The sequence below is a fragment of the Bos javanicus genome, chromosome 19 (assembly GCF_032452875.1).
Source record: "Bos javanicus breed banteng chromosome 19, ARS-OSU_banteng_1.0, whole genome shotgun sequence".
NCBI classification, from domain to species: Eukaryota; Metazoa; Chordata; class Mammalia; order Artiodactyla; family Bovidae; genus Bos; species Bos javanicus.
Genome location: NC_083886.1, coordinates 28,975,017 through 28,996,987, shown reverse-complemented (window position 1 = coordinate 28,996,987; position 21,971 = coordinate 28,975,017). Strand labels below are relative to the sequence as shown.

Here is a 21,971-nt window from a genome sequence, read left to right as displayed (position 1 = left end):
TATCCTGGAATGCGACTCCAGGATTAGGCACCCCCCCATACCAAGGAGAGACCGGAGCTCTGGACATTCCACAGGCGCCTCCGGGGAGGGGCTCCCCTAGCCGGGGTCTGCGCAGTCCCTCCCCATCAATCAAGGTCTCACTGCCCTCCTCCCAGGGCTCTCCTTGCTACCACTAGCACGTTACCGAAACAGGATTTTTTTTTTCTGATTTTATTTTTAATATTAATATTCTCACACAAAAATCACCGAAAATAAGGGTAGGGTTGGGAAGACCCCTCTGCCCCTGGGGCAGAAAGACAGTGCAGTGCGAGGGGGCGGGACTGTAAATCCCCCACCCCTCCGCAGCCCCAGCGTGGAGGAGAAAACAAAAAACAACCGACAAAACGAAAATAAAGCCCCAGAGAAACTCATCCCGGGGTGTCCCTGCCCCAGTGAGGCCCTGGCCTGGGCTGTTTCACGCTTAAAAAGAAAAGAGGGGAAGGTGGGGTGGTGAGGGGAAGGTCCGTGTTTTTAAAATTGGCCGGGGCTGGGAAGGACGGGGTTCCTTTTCCTCATAGTTCTTTCTTTAAAACTTTAAATTTTTTTTTTTTTTTCTTTTTTTTACAAAATACCATTTCAGTTCCCACTTCTTCCCCTACAGTACAGGAGTCGCTCACCCTCAGGCGTGGTTAGGGTCGGGTCGGGAGTGGGGGACTGGTCCGAGAAAGTGCAGGACGTAGGGGGAGGGGAGCGGGTTTGAGCACCATGAGAACCCGGCTGAAGCCGCGGGCGGGCGGGCGGGCGGACAGGCGGAGACGGTCGGGCCGGGCCCGGACACACACTAGGGCGCAGGGAGAGACCGGCAGCGGGCGGTCCCTGGAGGGGCTGGCGGGATGGCTTGGGGTGCGGGAGGTTGGGTTTTCCCAAAAATGAATAAATAGAGGTGAGTGGGACTGTTATAAATTAAAAACCAAAAAACAAAAAAAACCCATAAAATACAAATCATAACCAAGTGAATAAACAAGAGACATGTACAGGGGTCACAGCTAGCATTGGAAGTAAAAAAGGAGGTTCTGGGGGAGGGGTAAAGCCCATAAAAAGAATCTCATTAAAAACCTCGGCTGCCGTAACGTCTATGTACATACGCGAGCCGCGTGCGTCTGCGCCGGGCGGGCGGGCGGGCGGCTGGCAGGCGTGAGGGAACCCGTATGTGACCCCCGCCGCCGCCGGAGCCTGGTCCTTGTGTCTGTTGCTAGAAAGGCCAAAGTCGGTGAGGGGAGGCGCTGGTGGGCGAGGGGCTGCCAGCCCCCTCCCCCGTCTCCCATTTTTTTTTCCTTTTTTTCCTCATATTTGTTTAAAAAAAATTATTTTTTCTTAATAAATTAAGTGAGGGGAGCTGCCAATGGGGTGGAAGGGCTGGGCCCGACCCCCTTCCCGGCCAGAGGCGGGACCTAGGTCCAGCCCAGGCGTGTGCTGGTGGCCCCGCGGCGCCCTGCGGGCGGGCGGGCGGGCGGGGCGTCCGGCCTCATCGCGACGTGCTGGCGGGGGCCTGCGGGAGAGAGCGGGCGGGGCTCAGAGGCGCGGTCGCCCACCCCCGGCCCGCCCCGGCGCCCCCCCGCAGTCCCCGCCTGCCCGACCCCCGCCGCGCCGGGCCCTCACCAGCGTGAAGGCGTCATAGGCCTGCGCCAGCTCTTCGGTGCGGTATTGCTCCAACACCACCACGCCCTGCAGGCCCGCGCTGCGGCGCCGCGCGCACGCCTCGCAGTGCACCAGGTACGTGTTGCGGCTGCCGTTCTCGCTCGTCACGAACAGGATGTTGAACACCTCCACCTGCGGCGGGGAGGGGGCGGCGGTCACAGGGAGGCAGGCCCGAGGACAGCGCCGGCCCTCAGGGAAGCGGGGACGGGGCACTCACGTCGCACTCGTTGCAGTAGTAGGCGGGCTCATCCTTGACCCGGCCCTGGTAGGCAATTTTCTTCCCGGCCCGCACCAGGCTCTCCCGCTGCACCTGGCAGTGCTTCATGGACTGCAGGAGGCAGAACCTGCGGGCGGGGCGAAGGGATGGTGGGACGGGCCGGGCCTCCCCGGTCACCGCCCGACATATCCCTGTCACAGGAGAAATTTCATGTACTCAGACGGCGAGAGAACAAAGCTTCTGGGGCAGGGGCCTCGTCAGCCGACCCAGCACAGCAGCCCCGCAGGACTGACCCGGCGGAGAGGTGGCTGGAGGAAGGGGTGGAACCAGGAATTGTTCTGCGGGCCAGGTCGGATGAGGATGGGCTCCCTCCCAAACAGGGCCCTCCCTCACTTGATCATCTTGAACAAGTCGGGGTCGCTGATTTTGACCGTGCGAGCCACGTTCCAGGACACGTGAATCATGGGCACAATGGATTTGACATTCTTCACCTCATTCCACTCATATCGTTCCAGGGCCAGCTGGTACTGATAGGCTGCAGGCCAGAAAGGGTCACGACAGGTGACCACTTGGGCCACAGCCTGGCGCCCTCCAAGCCCACCCCTCTACAGGGCTCACTCCCCAGGGACCCAGCCCCTCACCACTGAGTGGCTCACCCCACCACCTGGCCCCACTCTCTCACCGGTGAGGGGCCCCACGTTCCAGGCGATGTTGTTGCACCAGCCGGTGGCCTGCACCCAGTGCACGGTGCCCGCATTAATCCACACCAGGTCTCCGGGGCGCTGCACGAAGCGGTACACAGGGATGTTGGAAGCATAGAGGTCATCCAGGATTGGCCACCAGGAACCCGTCAGGTAGTCCACGCCGTGCCTGGAGGAGAGCCACAGGGTCAGATGGAAATCTGGGGATCCAAGGACGGGACGTGCGGGCTTATCTAGTTGGGGAGGGGGAAGAAGGGCGGAAGGCGGCGCGCACCGGTCGCAGAAGGCGCTGATGGTCTCCCAGTAGTGCTCATGCACCGCGAACCACTCGCAGTCTCCTGGGCCAATGTTGATGTTGACCGAGCAGAAGTTGTTGTTCTCTTGATGGCCTGCAGGAGGCGACAGAGAACTGCACGGTCAGTGGGAGCCGACCTGCTTTGCGCGATGAGCCCGCCCTTGGGCGCTCATTGGTTGACAGAGGAGCACCAGCGGCAGCATTGCTAGGAGCGCACCTGGCGTTCGGCTGCCGGGCACCTTCATGTACAGCTGCACCGTGTTCATGCCCAGGATGGTGTGGCCCACGTGGCTCAGCATGTTCCCCGTGGAGGTGACACGCATGAAGGCGGGCAGCTTCAGTAGCTCCTGCAGCTGGGGCTTCCACCTGCGGGGGCGGGGGGTGGGGGTGGGGGGCAGCCAGGTGAGCGACTACCTGGGCTCTGCTGACCCGTTGGCATTCCTGCCCCAGCTGCCTGGCCTCAGCCCCACTGACCGCTTAGCATCAGACAGGTCGATGTTGGTGCCAAACTTGATGATGTGATGGTTCTTCGGGTCTGGTGCACTGCTGCAGGAGTGAAGCGCAAAGGTTGGTAGGGAAGTGAGAGAAAGGAACGAGTCATGAACAGCAGGGGCAAAGCGTCCTACCTAGGAGGGGTTCCTGTGGTGCTGTCCGGCTCCTCTGACTCCTCGTCCTCACTCTCCTTCTCCTCCTGCTCAGCCACAGGGGTAGACGGGCCTGGGTCAGCCACCTTCCTGGGGTCTGCCCACCACAACCAGGGCTCCAAGTTCCCTGACCCCACACCCCTGCCTCTGCCTGCGTGGGCAGCTCTCACCTGCAGGGATTCCTGGAAGGATGAGGCCTGGTACTGCGCGTACTTGGCAATGGTGGTATGGGAACGGGAGCTCTCGCAGGGCCAGATCTGTCGTGTGCCCGTCAGATCCCAGTTCTCATCCGAGGGCTGCTGCACCTGGGTGCGCACCTCCACTGTGTGCTCCCCACTCGCCTCCACCAGAGTCTTGGTGGAGAAGAGGCCCAAGTCTGCAAGGGAGGGCCGAGCAGGGAGTGAGGCCCCAACTGTCCCTCTTTGCTCCTCACACCTCTGACGAGGTGGACACAGGCTTCTCAGAGCTCGACCCAGCAAGCACAGGTGAAAACCCCAGCCCCTCATGAAGCTGGGAGGCCCTCCCTGACCTGGCCTTTACCTGGATGAGAGCCAACCCCCTTTTTCCCGCTGCTGCTCGAGTCCCAGCCCCTCCCCCAGAGTCCTCATGTATACATGAGGCTGCACGTGCAGAACACTTGACACACTATATACTCAATGAAGAAGAGTTTCTTTACATTATCACAGGATCCAATGAAAGGCTTCTTTCTGTCAAGTAAAAGCCTAGAATGCGCTTCAAGTAAAAGTGAAGGAAGGGGAGGATATGGGGTAACAGAGAGCTACAAGTATAGAAGAAACAAAACTGATTTTATAATTCTGTATGGTTTCTTTACTTTTGTATCTGTTTGAAATTGTGCACAATAAAAAGTTGAAAAAGAAGAAAGCCCTAAACCATGAGGCTTCTCAAGTTTTTCACCATCTATATTCTTCACATTCTTCATCACCAAGAAAACGAGAAATGACTCTTAACCAGATCCTGAGATACATTCCCTTTCCACTTGCCTACTAACTGGGTTCAAACAGATGGAAGGGAAGCCTGAGGTCAGCTAACCCCCCACTCAGAGCACTTGTCCAATATGGCTTACACATGACTAAGGAGAGCTCACTATAGCCGTGGTCCGGTCTTCCAGAGGACGGACTCTCAGAGGTCCCCAAAGTCCCAGATCCTTGCAGCCCTCCCCACACCTTTCTGCCCACACACTCACTGAGCCGCAGGGAGCCTGCCAGGCCCCGGATCACGGTGATGGGATTTCGAGGGTCTGTACAGAACTGTAACAGCACTGGCGAGAAGGCATCCCGTTTGCTTTCCAGCTGAGGGACAATCAAGGAGACGGGTCTGGGGTCAGAGCCCTATCCTAGGCTCAGGGCCCACCAGCCCCAACCCTGTCCTAAAACCCACAGGCGGGGGCGGTTCTGAGCGTACAGGGCACACATACATAGATGCTAGGTGTGGGTGGGTTGAGTTTTTCCCGGGGCAGCTTTTCCTCAGTGTTGATCTTCGGTTTCACAGACTGGGCAGGGGACAGGTAGGACTCTCGAAACTTCCCTTTCACCTTGGCGTTCCTGCAGAAGGACAGCGCAATTAATAAAACAGAAATATCAGTAGGCTGGGTAAGGGGCCATCCGGCTGGGCCAGGCCAGGCCAACAGCCTCCCAGGTGACAGCCCCCAACTCACTTGCTGGCACGCACAACGTCAGCAGCACAGTGGCTGATGGTAAGGTCTGCCATCCGCAGCCGCCGCTCTTCCACCTCGGAGGCGATGAAGGTCTCCTTGTCACCGCTCTCTACCTTGATAAGCCGGATCTTCAGCTCCTTGGGGGGCCCTTCGCTGAGTGAGCGCAGCTTCAGCATGTCAGCCCGGCTGACCCCTGGTGGCCCTGAAGCTTCCTCTCGAGCCTTCTTCCCAGGGGCAGGGGCTGCCGGGGGTGTGGGCTGGGCAGAGGGGGCAGGAGCAGGTGGAGGGCCTGGAGCTGTGGGTGGCTTGGCCTTGGAGGCCCCACCAAGATCTGGCCGGGCTTTCTCACGACCCTGGATCTCCTCGCTCTGCAAGTCCAGGTTCCCCAGCACCCTGCGGCTCTTTTCTTTGGGGGCCTTGGCCTTGGTCTTGGCCCTGCCCTCACGGGGCCGCCGCCCCACACTGTCCTTGCAGGCCCGCCTGTGCCGCCGGTGCTCTTTCTGGTGCTCCTTCTGCCGCCGCTTGCTGCCCCCGGGTCCTGCCGCAGCTGCCACCCCAACGCTCTCCTCCTTGGCCGGAGCTGGAGGCAGCAATCGCTCAGCTCCACTGTCCGCTGCATCTGCTGTGTCCACCAGGTCTGCCGGGTCCGTGGCACTCCGGCCTACCCGCTCCACAAGGGTCTCACAAGCCCGACTGATCTCTTCTAGCACCTCAGACTCAGAGCGAGCAGGGGGCAGAGGCAGGGGTGGGGGCGGCGGGGCGGGGGCCATGGGGCCTGGGGCTGGCTCTTCGCTGGCCCTGCGCTCCCGGGCCCAGGGCCCGCCTGAGGTAGAGAACTGAGATGACGAGGAAGCGGAGGGCTGTGGGGAGCCCTGGGCGCTCGGGGCCACTGAGGTGGGTGGCGGGGCGGTAGCACCTGATGAGGGACCAGGGGAATACTGAGTGGTGGGCAAGGACCCAGGCCGGGTGGGAACAGCAGCTCCAGTCCCTCGGTAACAGTACTTTTGTCCCTCCAGCACGGAGGCCAAGGACTTGAGCAGGCTGGCCGGGCTGGCCGGTGGGGGGAGCGGGGGTGGCGGTGGCTGTGGCTGGGGTGGTGGGGGGAACTTGGCTAGAGGCGGCGGTGGTGGCAGGGCTGGTGGCTTCTTCTCCTCTTCCTGGGTGGCTGTGGTGGTGGTGGTGGTGGTGGCGGTGGCGGCGGCGGCAGCAGTGGTGGCTGGGGCTGTGTCGGTGGGGAACGGAGGCTGCAGAGATGCAAAGGGCTCCTTCAGAGGAGGCGGGGGGACGGGGACCGCGCCTGCCTCCTGTTGTTGCTGCTCCTCCTCCTTGCGAATGGATTCATCCAGCATCTTCATGATATTAGCCAGCCCATCAGGTAGGATCTTGAATTCAGCTGGCTCCTCAAACTGATCCTCCAGAGGGGTAGGAGGGAAATCAAAAAGTCGAGGGCCTCGGGCAGGCAGCTCCCCGACCCTGGGCGGCACAGGCTGGGGGGTTTTATTCAGGGGGCCTGGGGATGGCCCAGGCCCCACCTCGGGGGTCTTTGGGAAGGAGACCCTGGGCCGAGGGCTCTCCGGGCGCCTGAAGCTTCCTGAGGTATTTTGGTGGCAAGAGGAGGGAGGGGCTGAAGGCAGGGCAAGAGTCAGGGGTGCAAGGGGTGGGTCCTGGGGGCTCAGTGTGGGGCTGGGGGGCCGGGGAAGGGAGTCCATACTTCTGGCCAGATAAGGAGGTGGGGGGAAGGACACAGGCCCAGTAGGGCTGCTGCTGTGGCTGCCATTGTTGCTGCTGCTGCTGCTGGTGGTTGGGGGAGTGGGAGGGGTGTGCGAATCCTGAGTGCCCACAGAAAAGCGGGGGGCCGGAGGCCCCAAGAAGCCCTCGCGGTGGGGAAGTGGGGGAGGGGGAGGGCGGGGGCGTCCCTCAGCCCCGAAGAAGAGCTCCTCTAAGATCTCTCCATCTTCACGAGCTGCCCGGCAGGCTGGGCCCTTCAGCCAGGCAGGAGGGGGTGGGGGGCGTATGAGGCGGGGACAAGAGGGTGGAGGAGGTGAGGTGGGGCCAGGTGGCAGAGACAGGTGGGGAGTGGCAGCAGGAGCCGCCAGGAAGGGTTTCCGACTACTGTGTGCCGAGGGCCCCAGGCGGCCTTGGTGAGAGGAGACCTCCAGCGCGGGTGTCTGGTAATGGTCAGCGCTGGGCTGCAAAAGGCGCAGGACCGTGGTCAGAGTGCTGCTCCAGGCACAACACCCCGGCCTCCCCCCCACCCCGCCCCCCGCCCCCACCTGCGGCTGTCACTCACAATGCCTGGGCTCGGCTCCACGCCACGGGGACCAGTGTTGCTGCTGCTGCTGCTGGTGGTGCCGGGGAGGCCGGGGGGCCGGGAAGGGGCGTAAGGCACGCAGGCGGTGGTTGCTGCTGGTGAAACGCTGGAGTCCATCCGCGACCTCTGAACTCTGCTCTCTCTAAGGTCACTTCCGGGGGGACGGGTGGCAGGCGGGCAGCCATGGCTCTCTGCTCCTGGGGGGCGGGGGCCTGGGCCTGGGGGAGCAGCCGGGACCAGCCGGTGGCCAGGGGGGTGAGCAGGGTAAGCCGGAGCCGGGTATGGATATGGGTGAGGCAGCGAGTGCCGCTGCTCCTGTCAGTGAGAAATGAGGATACCGCATGAGAAATGAAGGACATGGGGACCGAGCTGAGAGGCAAGCAGCCACAGAGGGGAGCTCACCTGGCGCTCTGGGGGTGCTAAACCCTTGCGCTCGGGGCCCCAGGCATCTCCATGAAGGGTACTCCACAGCCCTGGCTTGGTCAGCTGAAATGGAGGGCTGGTGGCTAGGCCAGGCAGAGGTGGGGGAGGGGGTGGTGGTGGGGGTGGGGGTGGTGGTGGCGGCAATGGTGGTGGAGGCAGTGGCAGCCCTGGAGGAAGGCCCGTCTGGAAGAAAAGAGAGTGTGAGAGTCCCACTCCTCACCCCAGCCCTGCTTGCTCACTGCTGACCACCCAGGTGCCATCATACCTGCTCAGAGCTGCAGCCTCTCCTGCGCTTGCCACCAGGGCTGAGCCCCTCCTCCCCTGAGGGGCCTGAGAGTGCTGCGGGAGGCACAGGCTGCACCACTGGGGGTTCAGCGGCTCGTTTCACTGGGGGACCCCCCCGCTTGGCCCCGTAGTTCCGTTTGTGCTAAGGACAAAAAAGAGAGAATGGCACAGGTGCAGACCTGGCCCAGCCCTCGTCCCTAGCCCACCCAGCCCCAGCCTCACCTCAAGGTGTAGCAAGTTCCACACTTGCTCCAAAGGGGGCAGAACCTTGGGTCGGTGCTGGCAGGACCCAGCGTGAAAGTTCCAGAGCTGGGCCTGAGAAGGTGGGGGGAGAGTGCAGAAGACAGAGCAGAAGCAGATGGAAGATGAGAACAGTGAATCAGAACTCACAACCCCAGCTCCCTGTGTCCTGCCTCATCCCACCTGCTGGAGTCGGCCGACCCGGGGGCCCAGCTCAGCCAAGCTTCCTCCGTATCGAAGGGCGCTGTGGTAGCAGCGAATAGCCTCCTCACTGTCATGCTCTGACTCGTACAGCTGCCCAAGCTGCTCCCACAGCCCTGGCTGGGCTGGCTCCCGGAGCAATGCCTGCACACAGCCATGCAGGGACTCCAGCTTCCCATGGAGGGGTCTTGGGGTGGGTGTCCTACAGAGCAGAAGGGGAGGGGAGGTGGTGAGGCTTGAGGAACAAGGCCCAGCCTTACTTCCCATCCCCAGCACCTTTCAATCCTCACTCACCCTGGAGCATAATACGGTTTGTTGGGGTGCCCAGAGCTACTGCCGTGTGAAGGGGGTAGGGGAGCAGAGAGTGGGGGCTGCCCGAGGCTGGCAGAGCACCTGGAGAGAGAAGGACTCTGTTACTCTACAGCAAGGTGGAACAGCCCTGTCTCTCTTTACCTAGGGAAGAGGAAAGCTGTGAGGAAAACAGAGAAAGCAGCTGAGGGCTACACTGAGACCCACCAGACGGACAGCAGAAGAGAGGGATGGCACCAGATGGATGACAGAGGCTGAGGAGCAGAGATGGGAAAAGGAGTGCCTGGAGGCAGAGACTGAACAAGTTCTCACCTGCCTCCAGGCAGCCATGCGCTCCGAGGAGGGGGATGGGGCGGGCAGGAGCTCCAGGCCCCAGCACAGCTCAAGCCCCCAAGGGCAAAGGCTTCCCGTGCAGCGCGGGCCCCTGGAGGGTCCACTGCCCGATGCATCCAGCCTAAATCAAAGAGAAGAGATGATGATCCTACCGGGGACAAAGACTGAGCCGTCAGGGTACACACAGCCGACTCGGGCCCAGTCTTCCCTTACCAGGTCAGCAGTGGCCCCAGGAGCCCTGGAGATCGGGCACGGCCCCCTGCCCCAGCTCCCTGGAGCGATGGTCCCTCTCCAGCCGCTCTGACAGGAGTGCCCACTGCTCCCAGAGAGTCGCCCAGGGCTTTTCACAGCCAATTCTACGGAGAGGAGAGGAAAAGGAGTGAGGTGAGCTGGCCAGCACACAGTCGGGGCCGCCGGCTGTGGCCCCTACAGGTCTCTGATCTGCGCAGAGATGACTGTCCCCGAGGAGCGGTCCACCTGGCCTAAGGAACCCTCGGAGGCCCAGAAGAGTGGAGCACGCGGGAGGGCAAGCCGGGGTGAAGGGGTGGCTGCGCTGCCAGGTTTCCAGGCGGGAGCCCCGGGGGCCGAGCTGCAGCGCAGCGGCCGCTTACCCGGCCTCCGTGGGAGCGTCCTCTCCCGGCGTCGGCGAGCTCCAGAGACCTGACCAATCACAGGACTTCCTCTCTCCCCAGAAAGCCAATCATCACCCGTGTCTCCGCCTCAGTAACAGCCTGGCTGGGACCAATAGGCGCAAGGTTAGCCCGGCCGCTGCCGGGGGAGGAGGGGCGGCGGAGCCGGTCAGACGGGCTCTGCCCGGGATGACCCCGACGTGACCCCGCGGCTCCCACCTAGGGTCTCCATCTCCAAGCTGACACTCGATCGGGCAAGGCAAGCGAAGCCTGAGACCCATCCGGGTGAAGGCGGCGGGTCGCACACTCGGGCCGGCATGGAGCATGGAGCTACCCGTAAGTCCCACGCGCCCACAGAGCCGCCAGTGGTCCGCGCTAGACCGCCCGAAACGCCCCCTGCCCCGCCGCCTAAGACGAAAGGCTGGCACACGGATGCATAATACCAACATAGCCGTCGCTACCCCTCCTCACTTCATCTCGCCCAGCCTCTGACCTCCCCACCCTCTAGGAACTGCTTAGGGCTGGCCACTCAGGGCAACTTCTATGGCACACAAACCCGCCCGCGCCGCGATCTGAGCGCTCCACCCCCCACCCCTGACCCCCATCCCAAAACATGGTCAAATCCCCAGCTTCATACCCAGTTCCTCCAGCTCCACTTCCCCTGGCTCTGTAGATCTTCAATACCAACCGACCCCCAAAACCAAAACCCCCCTCTAAGCCCCCAACTTCTGAGAAGTCGCGCATGCGGTCCCGAGTGGCCCCTCTCGCGTGGCTCCCGTATCCTCTATGCCCTTACCCGCCAGGGCCACGCGGTTCCCCACGGCCCACGTGGCCCCCGCCCCCCAAGGGAGGGGGGATTTCGGGGGTTGCCCGTGACGTGGCTACTTGCGCAGCGGAAGCGGCGTGTGTAAGAGTGGGGGGGGGGGTCCTTCGGGAGGGAGGAGGGCGGGGCCCGCCAGGCGGTGACATCACCCTTGTCCCACTCTCACCGCCCACTCCCTTAAAGAACCCAGAACCCGTTTCACTTCCTCCTTCACCCCGCCCCCCAACCCTTTCCCGTCGGTGCTGGCTAGACCCACGAAGGGAGCAGCGCTCCCATTCCTGGGCACTTTCCCTTTAGCCCCAGTTCTTCCTTCTCGGCTCTCTGAGCCCAGGATCACGGTCCCCTCGCCGCCTCCTCGCCTACCCAGCGTCCCGGCAGGTAGGAAGCCGGCTCCGCTCCAGGATCGGTCCATTCAGAGTCTAGAGTACAAAGGGCTGCGAGAGGCGAGTGTAGAGTACAAAGCGGCGGGGGCGGGGCCAGCGCTCCAGCTGGAGCTAGCGCCGGGCAGGAAGCCGGGGGAGAACGCGCGACGCGACGAGGGGCTGGGGGCGGCTGGAAAGTTCGCCTTCACCAAGAGAAGTCTGCCCTGTGGGGAAATTTCCACCCAACCCACAAGGGCAGGCAGGTTTCTGGTGAAAACAGTCCACCCTCCGCAGGGCAAGGTCATCTGTTTGCACGCAAGCGCTTGGACCCCACAGGTCCCCGGCGAGCCCTGGTAGGCGCTGGGGCTCTGCGGACCCTATCCGCGATTCACGCGGAGTTTCGGTCAGAACTATCTCCTCACCAAACAGCCTGTATGTCAGTTACCAAGCCCTGGATCAAGTACAGCGCTTAACTGCGGTCAAGCATAGCCCTGGCCAGTTGCCCTGACCTAAGTCCTGGGACTCAGGGACCAGACAAGGGAAAACGGGGAACCGAGGGTCCGGACATCTGAGGAACAGACCCCCGACTGGGAAGTGGTGCCGAGGGTGCTGCCAGTTACCAGGAAATGCAACTTCCCCTTCTGCGATGATGACACTTCCCCTCTACCACTTCCCCTTTCCCACGGGGAACTGACTCAGCTTTCCCTAAAACAGCCAGTCCCGTCCTCCAGCTCCTTTCCACCTCTGTCCACAAACCCCTACGCCGGTACTCGGAATACAACAGCCCTCTCTCTCTCGAGAACAAAAACTTCCTGTACACTAAACACACACTCACTCTCGTCGACCACCTCGGGTCCTTGTCCCCACCCGGGACCCAGGCGCCTGACTTCCCATCCGCCTCCTGTACAAAGCCCTCCCTCGCGGTGTGATTCAGGCTTGATGTGGGGGAGCGTGAGTCACCCAGAAAACCTTCCCCTTATTCCCACTGACTCAGCCCCCGCCTCCCTGAACACACACAGACACACACACAGTCAGAGGCAGACACAACTCAGCCCACACACCGCTCCCCACCGGTCCCGCGGAATTTCCCCTCTCGTCTTCCCCCACGACGGCCCCTCCCCGCGGCGGGCAGCCCCGACGCTGCGCTCACACCTGTTCCCCAGCGGCCGGCAGCCGGCCCGCGCGCGGTCCACTCTCACCACTCTCGCTTTGGGGCAGGAATAGCCCGCCCCGACTCCCAGTGTCCGTACTAACTCAGGGGAGGGGACAATCACCGGCAGGCACAGACACCCACAGGCTCTTCAAACACAGATGAGAGGCAAACGCAGGCAGCCAAAGCCAGGCTGGGAGGACAGTACACTTCTTGGCAGGCATTCCAGCCTCTCCCGTCGGACCCAGAGTCCTGGGAGTCAGCCGCTCCGAAAGGGTTAACTCTTCTCCAGCCGAAGCCACGCCCCTCCATCCGGGCACTCCCGGCTAAGCCCAGCTCCGCCCCCTCCATCCGGGCTCTGGACTCGGGGACTTTAACCGGCCCCCCTCCCCCTAGAGCCCCGAGAGAGACCCACTCTATCAATCACACCCACTTAACTCTCTCTGGGCGCGAGGCCGGAGGAGCAGCACACCCCGCTCCTGCCGTGCGGGATGAGGCGCCAGACGTGAGCACGCAGATTCACGTGCCGGCCAAAGACAAGACCCCGCAGATAGGGTATTACCGAGCAGGCCGTCAGCAGCACGCGGCACGCGCGGAGGTGGAGCCGGCCCGGGAACCCTGCCGCGTCCCGCTCGCAGTCAGGCCCCGTTCTGCCTGGTGGCAGCGAGGGGTTACAGCTCGCTTCTTACCTGGGGGAGGGGGAGGCGAGGGGAGGGCCGCCGGCTGGGGCTCCGCTGTGACTCAGCCACCCCGGGCAGGCAGCCCGCTCGGGATTCCCTTCCCCAGCCTTCCCCCGCTGCTGGCCCCTCCCCGCCCCTCACCGAGAAGTGACAGTGCCGGCCCCGGCCCGCTGTGTGTCACTGCGAGCCTTGTGTCTGCCTCTGACTGGACCGCTGTGTTCACCAGTCTGTCTGACAAGGTCGGCAATGTGTGGGTCCTGGTGTCTGTCTCCGTGCGCACCTGCATATCTGCTCATCTTGTCTCCTTCAGTGCCTTGTCTGACGCGTTCCTGTCATTACGCCTGTCTACACGGTCTGTGTGTCTGCCTGGCTCCTGTCTCGGTCTTTTGTCTGGGACTGCCTCTGCATCACTTGCGTGATCACGTGTGTCTCTCTGCACATGCCCTTCTGTGTTTGCCTTCATGTTCCTGAACAGAGTCAGGGAGACACTGGAGCAGGCTGACCCTGCTGAGTCCTCGCCCCACTCCCCCGCATCCTGATCCCCCGCATCTTGCTGGATCAGTGAGCCTTCTGTTTGAGTCAAGTATTTAGAGGTTTGCCTGCCTTCATTTGTGGAGCATCCCAGGTGGTTCAGTGGTAAAGAGTCTGCCCGCCAGTGCAGGAGATGTGGGTTCGATCCCTGGGTGGGGAAGATCCCTTGGAGGAGGCAATGGCAACCCACTCCATAGGCTACAGTCCTTGGGGGTGCAAAGTGTGAGACATGACTGAGGACGCGGGCACTGCCTTCATTTATGTCCTATTCTTCAACAACTTTGCTTATCCTCACAGCTCCCTGTGCCTCCCATTGTGATGGTTAATTGCTAGCATTTAGTGAATACTTACTACGTACCAGGTACAGTGTTAAGCACTTTATAGACATTTTAAAAAACTCCTCTCTAGAACCTGACGTCGTACTACCCCATTTTACAGATGAGGAAACAGGCTCAGCAAGGTTATATAACTTGGTCAAGTCCTTGAGTAAGAGCTAGGCTTCTTTCCAGAGCCTTCTTCTTACCACTCTTCTATAATGCCTCTGTACTATTCCCTGTTGGTTTTATCCGCACAGGATGTTTCCGGGGTCAGCCTGTCCCTCAGCTTTCCCCCATGTTACCATCCCAAATGTCTCATGTCCTCTAGAGAAGATGTAGGTAGGAGGCTGTGCAGTGTTTCTCAGAAGCCATCAGTTTCTTGGCCATGAAGCTCACTCAGTTAACACATTCAACGCAATTCCGCTGAGGCACCCCAACTGTGCCAACCATCTTGCCAAACAATGAGATACATAGAAGAAAACTCTCTAAGTCCCACTCAAAACAGTATTACTGAGTAGTGGAGATGAACAACACGCACTTAAGAGAACTTAGGTCTCTACCTTAGGTATAATTTCTTCTGTAAAATGGGGGAGGGGATGGAGCAGGGCCTTGGGCAGAGAACTGACAGGAGGAGACAGGGAAGCAAAAGAGGCAGGTTTTCAAGACAGTGGCCTCCAGTATCTCTCTAATTCAGTTTTCAATCACCCTCCATAAGCCAAGCTGTTCAACAATTCTTACCAGGGCAAAGCTCTCCTCATTCCAAAAAGAGAAGAAGAAAAAAAAAAAATCCCTCCAGCTATCTTATCTCTACTTTCTGCCCTGCAAACTCCAGGTTAATTCAATAAGTAACTGAGTTGAGGCGCTTGGGAAGGGGGATAGATTTTTTTGGTGGTAGTTAAGAGGCTGGTGAAGTACAGGGATGAACCATTCATAGGCAACAGAGGGGAGCACCATAAATGAGGAAGACTGAACCACTCAATCACCACATGGTGGGGGGATGCTCAGAGTTGGACTGGACCATTCTGAGGCATGGGCATGATCTAGATCATACCAATCTTTCTTGCATGGGGTGCAGAGTTGGGACTATTGCGGGGAGGTACTGCATTGCTCAGGGCAGTACTTACCAGGTGGAGTTTGGTGTGCCCTGTCTCATTGGAACCAGTGTCCCAGCAGTAGGGTGCAGCAGACCACAGTGGGTGAGGTGGGTGGTACTACGGGGCTGGCATGGTGCCTGGGGGAACCTAAAAGAAAAAAAGCCAGTTAGAGGTGGGACTTCCCAGGCTGGAGAATTTTCCTGTGCCCCCTATCCCGTTATTGAGGAGAAACCTGGCTCTGGTGGTCAGATGGGATGGGAGAATCCGAATCTGTTTCCATGGCAACCAGAAAAAGCCAATCCAAGAGCCTTCCCCTTTAAGAAGCAGCCTGGACCAGAGAGTGAGGGCACATGCCACAGCACCAGTGTTAAGTCCACAGTGGACACCCAGCCCATGATTCCTCTTCTGACTGGACCTTCCTGCTCAGAGTCCCTGGCCCCAAAGAAGTCCCAACCACTTCTGACATCTCACCCAAGTCAGCTTCAGTCCTGGCCTCAGGCTTGCAGAAACTCTTCCTTCAGCGCAGTCTCCTCCCTAACCTTATCAAGACACCAGTCAACCCCACCCTCTGGACTCTGCCCCCTTGCCTTCCCCCAGGCAGGTGCAGGCAGGTCGTGGTGAGCAGTACAGGTGGCCAGACTAGACGAACGGGCCCAGCAGGGAGGAGCCTTCCTCCTCATCAAGGACTGTGACTCTAGGCCTGGGTCTGGAAGTGGCCTCTGCTGCAAGCCTCCTTCCATCCACCCATCAAGGCCATATCCTGTTTCCCCATCACCTCCTTCCTCTCTGTGGCCCAAGAAGGCGATAGGGGCCCACTCCCTCCCCTCCTAACTCTCAGAGACAAGAAGGTAGGTGTCTAGGTCCAGGACCAAGAATCAGGTATCCATCCAGGGGTCACACCTGTCTGCCCTCACCTCAAACTCACTCCTCAGGGACCTGTTTTCTGCCCTCTTAGCCAAGTTCTTTGCCCTTAAGGACCCAGACACTTGGGCTCAGCATTTAGCCTCTCCACTCTCTGGCCTTCCAGCCCCCATTCTTCCCACTGCCCCAGAGACTCAGGCCACCAGCCCCCAGCCCCCAGCCTCCATGATGCAATGTGCTGCAAGCTGCTTCAGCTGCTGATGACACTGCCCCCAGGGAGGTGCTATTTCTGACCTATGCAAGGCCCCTCACCTGGCCAGAGTAGTGGTCAGCTGCAGGCTAGGGAGGCCAGGCAGGCAAGATCCTTCTGCTGGGGAAAGGAGCTTGAGGCTGGAACCCTCCAGGACAGGGACTCTCAGAATGTGAGACCAGAGAGTAAGTGTGTGTGTTCGTTCATGTGTGTGCAGTCTGTGGCATTTGTATATATGGTTATGTTGGGGGAGAAGGGAATGCTGGGGAGAGTCCAGCCTAGAAAATGGGGAGTGGCAGGCCTTAGGACAGACCAAGAGGAGAAGTGAGGGGCGTCCAAGGGGGTCAGCAGAGTGTGTATGGGGTGTCTGGACACTAGAGTGGGGGAGGGGCCAACAGCCATTTAAAGGGCCAGCCCCAGAGCTTTAATCCCTCACCAGTCCTGGCCCCAAGCCGGAGGCTGTAATTCATCTGTCCAACAGCTGGGGTGGGTGTGTGTGTGTGTGTGTGGTGGGGGGGGGTGGGGGCATGTGGACGGGAAGGGGGAGCTGGGGGAGGGGCTGGAGCTTTCTTGTGCACAGAGCCAAACAACAAAAGGGGGAGCTGAAGGGCCAGCTCCAGTGTGCCTGGCCGGCAGCTCACCTGCAGACCTGCCAGTGCCCCCCACCTGGTGGATGACAGACTCGGTAGTTTAGACTCAAGGATTCTCAGCCAAGGAGTCCCTGAACCCAAAGACCAGGGCCCTGGAGAAGGCCCAGGTTGAGTGCCCCCCAGGCAAGCTGTCACCCTCCGTGCAGGTCCCAGCCGAAGCACTGTCCCAGACCTGGCAGGCCCTGAGACGGATTCAGCCTCAAATGCCCTGCTTGCCAGCCAAGCCTCCCCAGACAAGGCCTGCCGGCTCCCCCTCCAGCTGGCCAAGGGTGGCAGCGGCCACACCAAGGCTGTCCCTTTAAATCATTACCACCCCTGATTGTGTGGACGAACAGAGGGCCCTGCCCCCCAGGCAGGCGGCTGGCCACCTCCCCCCTACAAGTCCCCAGAAATGTGAGGGCCATTTAAAGGGACAACAGACAGGCAGCCGGGTCTCTAAGCGCCCCCGCCCCCACCCCAACACACTCACAGCCCCTTTCGCCCGCAGACATACAGCCCCTTGCCCCTCCAGAGGGCCCCCCAAATTCCGGTTCTCTCCCCACCCCCTAGAGACTGCTAGAAGGAGAAAAGGGGCCAGAGTTGGGGGGCGGGGAACTGGGAGAGCGAGAAAAAGACAGGGACTCCCTCCTTCCTCAGAGCCCCAGGGGATAGATAGGTCGGAAGGAAAGCAAAGCCTGGAGAAGCGGCCAGACAGAGCCCCGAAAGGTGCCACGGGCAGACCTGGGGTGCGCAAGCTGTCGGTCGAGGGGAAGGGAGTCAGGCTGCACGAGACAGCCGCGCGGCCAGAGGGCGACTACCCCAAGTGGGGAGATGGAACACCGAGGGCCACGGGGAAAGAGGCAAGCCCAGGGGAAACGGGGAGACGGAACCGGGGAAAGGGGTCACAGGGAGGGTGTGGAGGAAAACCCGAGAGGGGAGGGCGAGCCAGGCCGGGGTTACCTGCTGGGTGTCTGTCCCCCGGCGGTGCCCCCGGAGTCCGGGTAGGGAGGGGGGGAGCAGCAGGGGGGGGAGTGGGGGCTGGGGGGGCGGGGGAGACGGTCCCTCCTCTGCCTCCTGGGCCTGCCCCGGCGCTTGCAGCCTCGGCCTCCCTCCCTCCTCCTCCCCGTCCCTGAGTCCCGGAGTCAAACAAAGAACTGTAGCAGGCTCTCCCCAACCCCCTCCCTCCTCCTCCTCCTCCTCCTCCTCCACCTCCTCCTCCCCTCCCTCCCTCCCCACCAGCAGGCTCCCTCCTCCTCCCTTCCGGTCGCTTCCTTTAACTACTCGCCCCCCCCCCCAGCCCCCTGCACTAGTCTCTCTGCCCACCCACCCGAACCTTTTACACACCCCTCAGCCAGCCCTGTCCCCGCAAAGGAAACTGTAGAGTCCCTTGGCAAAATTGAAAGGCTCCAGAGAACATGGGAGGGGACTGGGGTCTTGCTCAAAAATCAAGAACCACAATACAATTATTTTATTTCCACAGCCAGAGAAATAGTCTTAGCTGTTTCTTCTCCAAAAAGAGGGGAAAAAATAATCCCAGTGAAAGCAATACAAATCTGAGGAAAGCCCTCATCAAATAAAGTGCACAATGCAGGGGAAGCTAATCCCCAGCCCCCTTCCCCCTACCGACCACATTAGCACACACTCTCCACTCCCTGACCTACTCCTAAGGTCTTGGCCAGTTTGAACCAGGCCTAACAACCAGAATAATAAAAACAATAACTAACAGCATTTAAAAATAATAAGCATTTCATGACAAGCATTCAGTGTTCATTCTGTGCCAGGCACTGTGCTAAGTGCTTTGCATAAATTATCTCATTTTTTTCCCTATCAACTGCCTACAAGGTAAGTATTGATATTTAAATTTTCCAGACTAAGAACAGGAGGCTCAGAGAGGTTGTGACCTTTCCAAGTTCCTGTAGCCACTAAGTGGCAGAGCTGAGAATGGAATCCAGGTCTGATCTGACAACCCAAGCCCTAAAGGTACAGGAAAAGAGAAACCAATTTTTTCCAATACCATAAGCAACCCCAGGATTTAACTCAATAGAGAAGGGCCGCAGTAGCTATCAACTGAGTCCCCTTCCTTCAAGAGAGAGATCCACACACCTACACAGAATGAAGACCCTGACTTTTCAGTCTCATATAGTTTCCTGACCCGTCTCCTCACTGGTGGGGGTGGGGTGCCACTGATTAAGGTCAGGGCTGAGCTGGCGTCCAGATGTATACCACACAGCTCTTCTCCAGGGGGCTGGCAACCACTCCCACTTCAACTCAATATGGGGGTGGGGGCCATGAGCCTCTTGGCAATGCAGCAGGTGGGAAAGGAAAAAGACTGCTGGGAGGCTCTTTCCAGGGGGTACAGGGGACTTGGAGGGAAAGCTCTTCTGTGCCAATCTAGGGAAACGTGACCCAAGGTTCACTTAGCCCAGCAAACGGGCAAAGTCCACCACACCACACCCGTGCCCCTCCCCCTCAAAAACTCCAGGCCAGGGTTTCCCACCTGCAGGACGCTAAGGCCAAGGGAACGGAGGAGGGGGAAAGATGGCACGGGGCTGCAGCTGGACTCGGGGCGGAGGTTGTGGTGGGGGGAGGGGGCTGGAATGGAAAGGGGTGGAGGCCTCATCGCCTGGCAACTATCCCAGGGCACGTGCACGGGTGACATCATCCCAGGCCACCTTTAACACAGACCTTTGACCCCGAGGGGCGGAGAGGAGCCGCGGGCTAAGCTTCCTGGGAAATAGCCTCAGGAATTCTGGGAACCCAAAAAAGAGAGGAAGGAAGGAACCCAGGCGTCCCGCCCTTATCTTTTGCCCCCTACGCGGCTCCAATCCCAGGGACTCGGGCCTCTCGGCTCCTCCTCTCCGCCTCCAGCCCTGACCTCCCAACCCACATTTCTGACGGAGTCCCGACACGCCTCTGAGATACTGTGCCTTCTCTCTCCTGGGCGAGATCTCGCGTGGGGGGGGGGTGGGGGCGGGAGGTGGGGGGCGGGGGCACCAGGTCCCGCGGGGCTCCGTCTCCCATCAGCGGGATCCCCTGTGCCCAGCCGGCCGCCAGCCGGAATCTGTCTGGGTCCCAACTCTCCTGCCCCTCCCCGCGCTGTTCCAGGGCGGAGTCTGTGGAGTTGAAATCAGGACACGGCGAGAGGAAGAGTTATATAACTGGGAGAAGCCGAGAAGGACGAGTGAGGACCGGGAGAGACAGCCCGAAAGGAGCCGAGGGAGGTGCAAAGAGCACCAGGGCGAGTGGGGAAGAAACGTTAGGGATGGGAAAGATTTCGGTGCACATCAAAGGGGAAGAATTCACGCGAAGACGGGTTGTGATGCTCCGGGAAGAGTCACCTGGGGCGTCCGGGGCTTCCCCGCAGTGCCCTTCCCTGCTGCCAACAGCAGCCGGGCCCGAGCGCGTGAAGCCTCGGGAAGGGGCGCTGATACCCGTTCGGTTCCTCTTGGGGAGGCAACTTTAGCCAGAGCCCGGGACGGCAGCGGTGGAGCAGATGGGGCCGGAAACCACAGCTCCGCCCAGCCCACCTGGGAGAGTGGGGCTCCAGCTGGGGTGGGGAACAGGTAGCTGGCTCCTCCCACGCCAGGCATTAACTGCTCTAGACCCCTAGGAAGAAGGCTAGCGGACCCAGACGTCTGGGTCCCCAGAGGCTGAGAAGCGCAGCCCGGTACTCGTTTGCGAACCGACTCTCTAGAAAGGAGAAAGGGGGGCGCGCGGTGAGCGCTGACTCGCCGCGCAAGCGCAGGGTGGGGTACTCGGGCGCGTGCGGCGGAGGGAGGGGGGTGGGCGCGAGCGTGTGGGAGTGCACGTGCGGGTCCCGGGCAGCTCCCCGCTCCCCGCCTCCACCCCTCCCCTCCCCTCTCTCTCTTCCTTTCGCTCTAAGATGCCTCCTCCACATTGGCTGCCAAGGCCCTGATGTCAGGGGCAGCCGCTGGAGCGGATTGGGCGGACGCGCGAGTTCGGGAATCTGGCCCCGGAGTCTAGCTCTCCAGTTACTCTGGCAACAGGGCAAGCAACCCCCCAGAGGGAAGGGGAACGGAGCTCACCACCGCTCCTGGGTCCCGCCTCCCTCCGGACTCACACCGAGTCCGTTTCTGTGGCAGCGCAGCTCGCTGCTCCCCGGCTTCCTCCTAGGGCTCTCTGTGTCTCGAGAACCTGGCGACCTGCCCTCGACCTTCGCCGCGGTCTCCCAGCCCCCCACCCTGCCAACTCCCATCCTAAGTCAGCCACAAGCCGCAGCCGACAGGAAGCGAATTTCTGTTGCTTAGTAACCTGCCCGCGTGCCCCCTCCCCACTATTTAACGCAGATCGGGGAGGCGGAGAATGAGCCCCGAGCCCTTCTCCCGCCCCTGCCCTTCGCCCTCTCGCCCAGTTTCCTGTGAGGGGGCCGAGATGACAGGAAGTCAAACAAGCACCTCAGACCATCTTTCTCTCTGGCCGGGCAAGGGGCTTCGGCTGTTTTCAAGGCCACATCCCCCACCCCAGAACCCTGAGTCGCGCTGTGCGCGTCTCGCTCTCGCCATCTCGCGGCCAAGTCGCGAAGGTTCAGTGGAGAAGGGCCCGAGCTAGGTGAGAGCTCGTAACCGGAGGTGGCAGAGTGGGGGCAGGACTGGGGATGGGGAGACTAGCGCGGTGAGGCCGAGTGCAGCGGGGTGAGGTGCCGCGGAAGGGATGGGGCGAAGGCTACCGCTGGGAGGCCGTCGGGGCTGCGGGTGTGAGAGTCACAGCTGAGGATACACACCTCATCCGTGGGAAGAACCAAAGGGAGGCTTAACGCGGCCCCAGGACCTGAGACACAACCCTTTCTGACCACACCCGCCCTCAAGAGTCCAACTGCAAACCCTGACCTTTAGTCCTGCCCTTCAAAGAGGGACCGCAGCGCCGCACCCCCGCCCTAGTGTCGGGAAGGGGAATCCCAGCCCAAGAAGGACAGGGAGTCCTTTCAGGCCCCCCTCAACATCCGGAACCCAAGACATCTGCCGCCCAGTTCTTCCCTCACGCCGCCCTACCCTTTTCTAAAGGACCCAGACGTCCTGCACCCAGTTTTCTTCCAGTGCCTCTCCAGAGACCCGAACGTCCATTCTCATCTTCACCCATCCTGCGCCTCAGGCGTCCCGCCCCCCCTGCGCCGAGACGGTTTCCCTCTTTCCAGACACCCTCGCGGCTCCCCGTTACCTGATTCTGGGGTGTCCCAGGTGTTCAGGTTCCCCAAGGTCGCCCAGGGGGTCGAGCGGCCCCCCCTTCTCCCAGGCCGGGGCTGGGGGGGCCGCTCCGCCCCGTGGCGCAGTTGGATTTTCCAACACAAACACCGCCCCCCCACCCCCCTCGCCCCAG

The 21,971-nt window shown here is 60.9% G+C and overlaps 1 protein-coding gene across 5 annotated transcripts; it reads right to left on the bottom strand.

Moving 5' to 3' along the window:
* Nucleotides 1-672: 672 nt before the first annotated feature.
* Nucleotides 673-21,948, bottom strand: KDM6B (lysine demethylase 6B). 5 transcript variants are annotated; one of them, XM_061389583.1, is made up of 24 exons: nt 21,813-21,947; nt 14,928-15,044; nt 9,923-10,046; nt 9,525-9,667; nt 9,291-9,432; nt 8,964-9,062; nt 8,652-8,871; nt 8,451-8,543; nt 8,209-8,370; nt 7,923-8,126; nt 7,500-7,835; nt 5,210-7,398; nt 4,970-5,096; nt 4,739-4,844; nt 3,705-3,910; nt 3,517-3,581; nt 3,365-3,436; nt 3,108-3,256; nt 2,870-2,984; nt 2,577-2,764; nt 2,288-2,429; nt 1,895-2,021; nt 1,639-1,809; nt 673-1,528 (listed from the first exon to the last, which is right to left on the bottom strand). In XM_061389583.1, the coding sequence occupies exons 5-24, from the start codon at nt 9,425-9,427 to the stop codon at nt 1,505-1,507; spliced, it is 4,932 nt and encodes a 1,643-aa protein (XP_061245567.1). In that variant the 5' UTR covers nt 9,428-9,432; nt 9,525-9,667; nt 9,923-10,046; nt 14,928-15,044; nt 21,813-21,947; the 3' UTR covers nt 673-1,504. The 5 variants fall into 5 exon arrangements, with proteins under 5 accessions (XP_061245567.1, XP_061245568.1, XP_061245569.1 ...); XM_061389584.1 differs by lacking the exon at nt 21,813-21,947 and adding an exon at nt 17,598-17,770; XM_061389585.1 differs by lacking the exon at nt 21,813-21,947 and adding an exon at nt 16,071-17,110.
* Nucleotides 21,949-21,971: the final 23 nt, after the last annotated feature.

Bases quoted from the DNA above. Each gene is read 5' to 3' on its own strand.
- KDM6B (XM_061389583.1), bottom strand. From the start codon at position 9,427: ATGCATCGGGCAGTGGACCCTCCAGGGGCCCGCGCTGCACGGGAAGCC. The intron at 3,257-3,364 runs GTCAGTGGGGCT...CCGCCCCCGCAG, and splicing joins GACCTGTCTGATGCTAAGCG to GTGGAAGCCCCAGCTGCAGG. The intron at 2,985-3,107 runs GTGCGCTCCTAG...CGCCTCCTGCAG, and splicing joins GCCCGGCAGCCGAACGCCAG to GCCATCAAGAGAACAACAAC.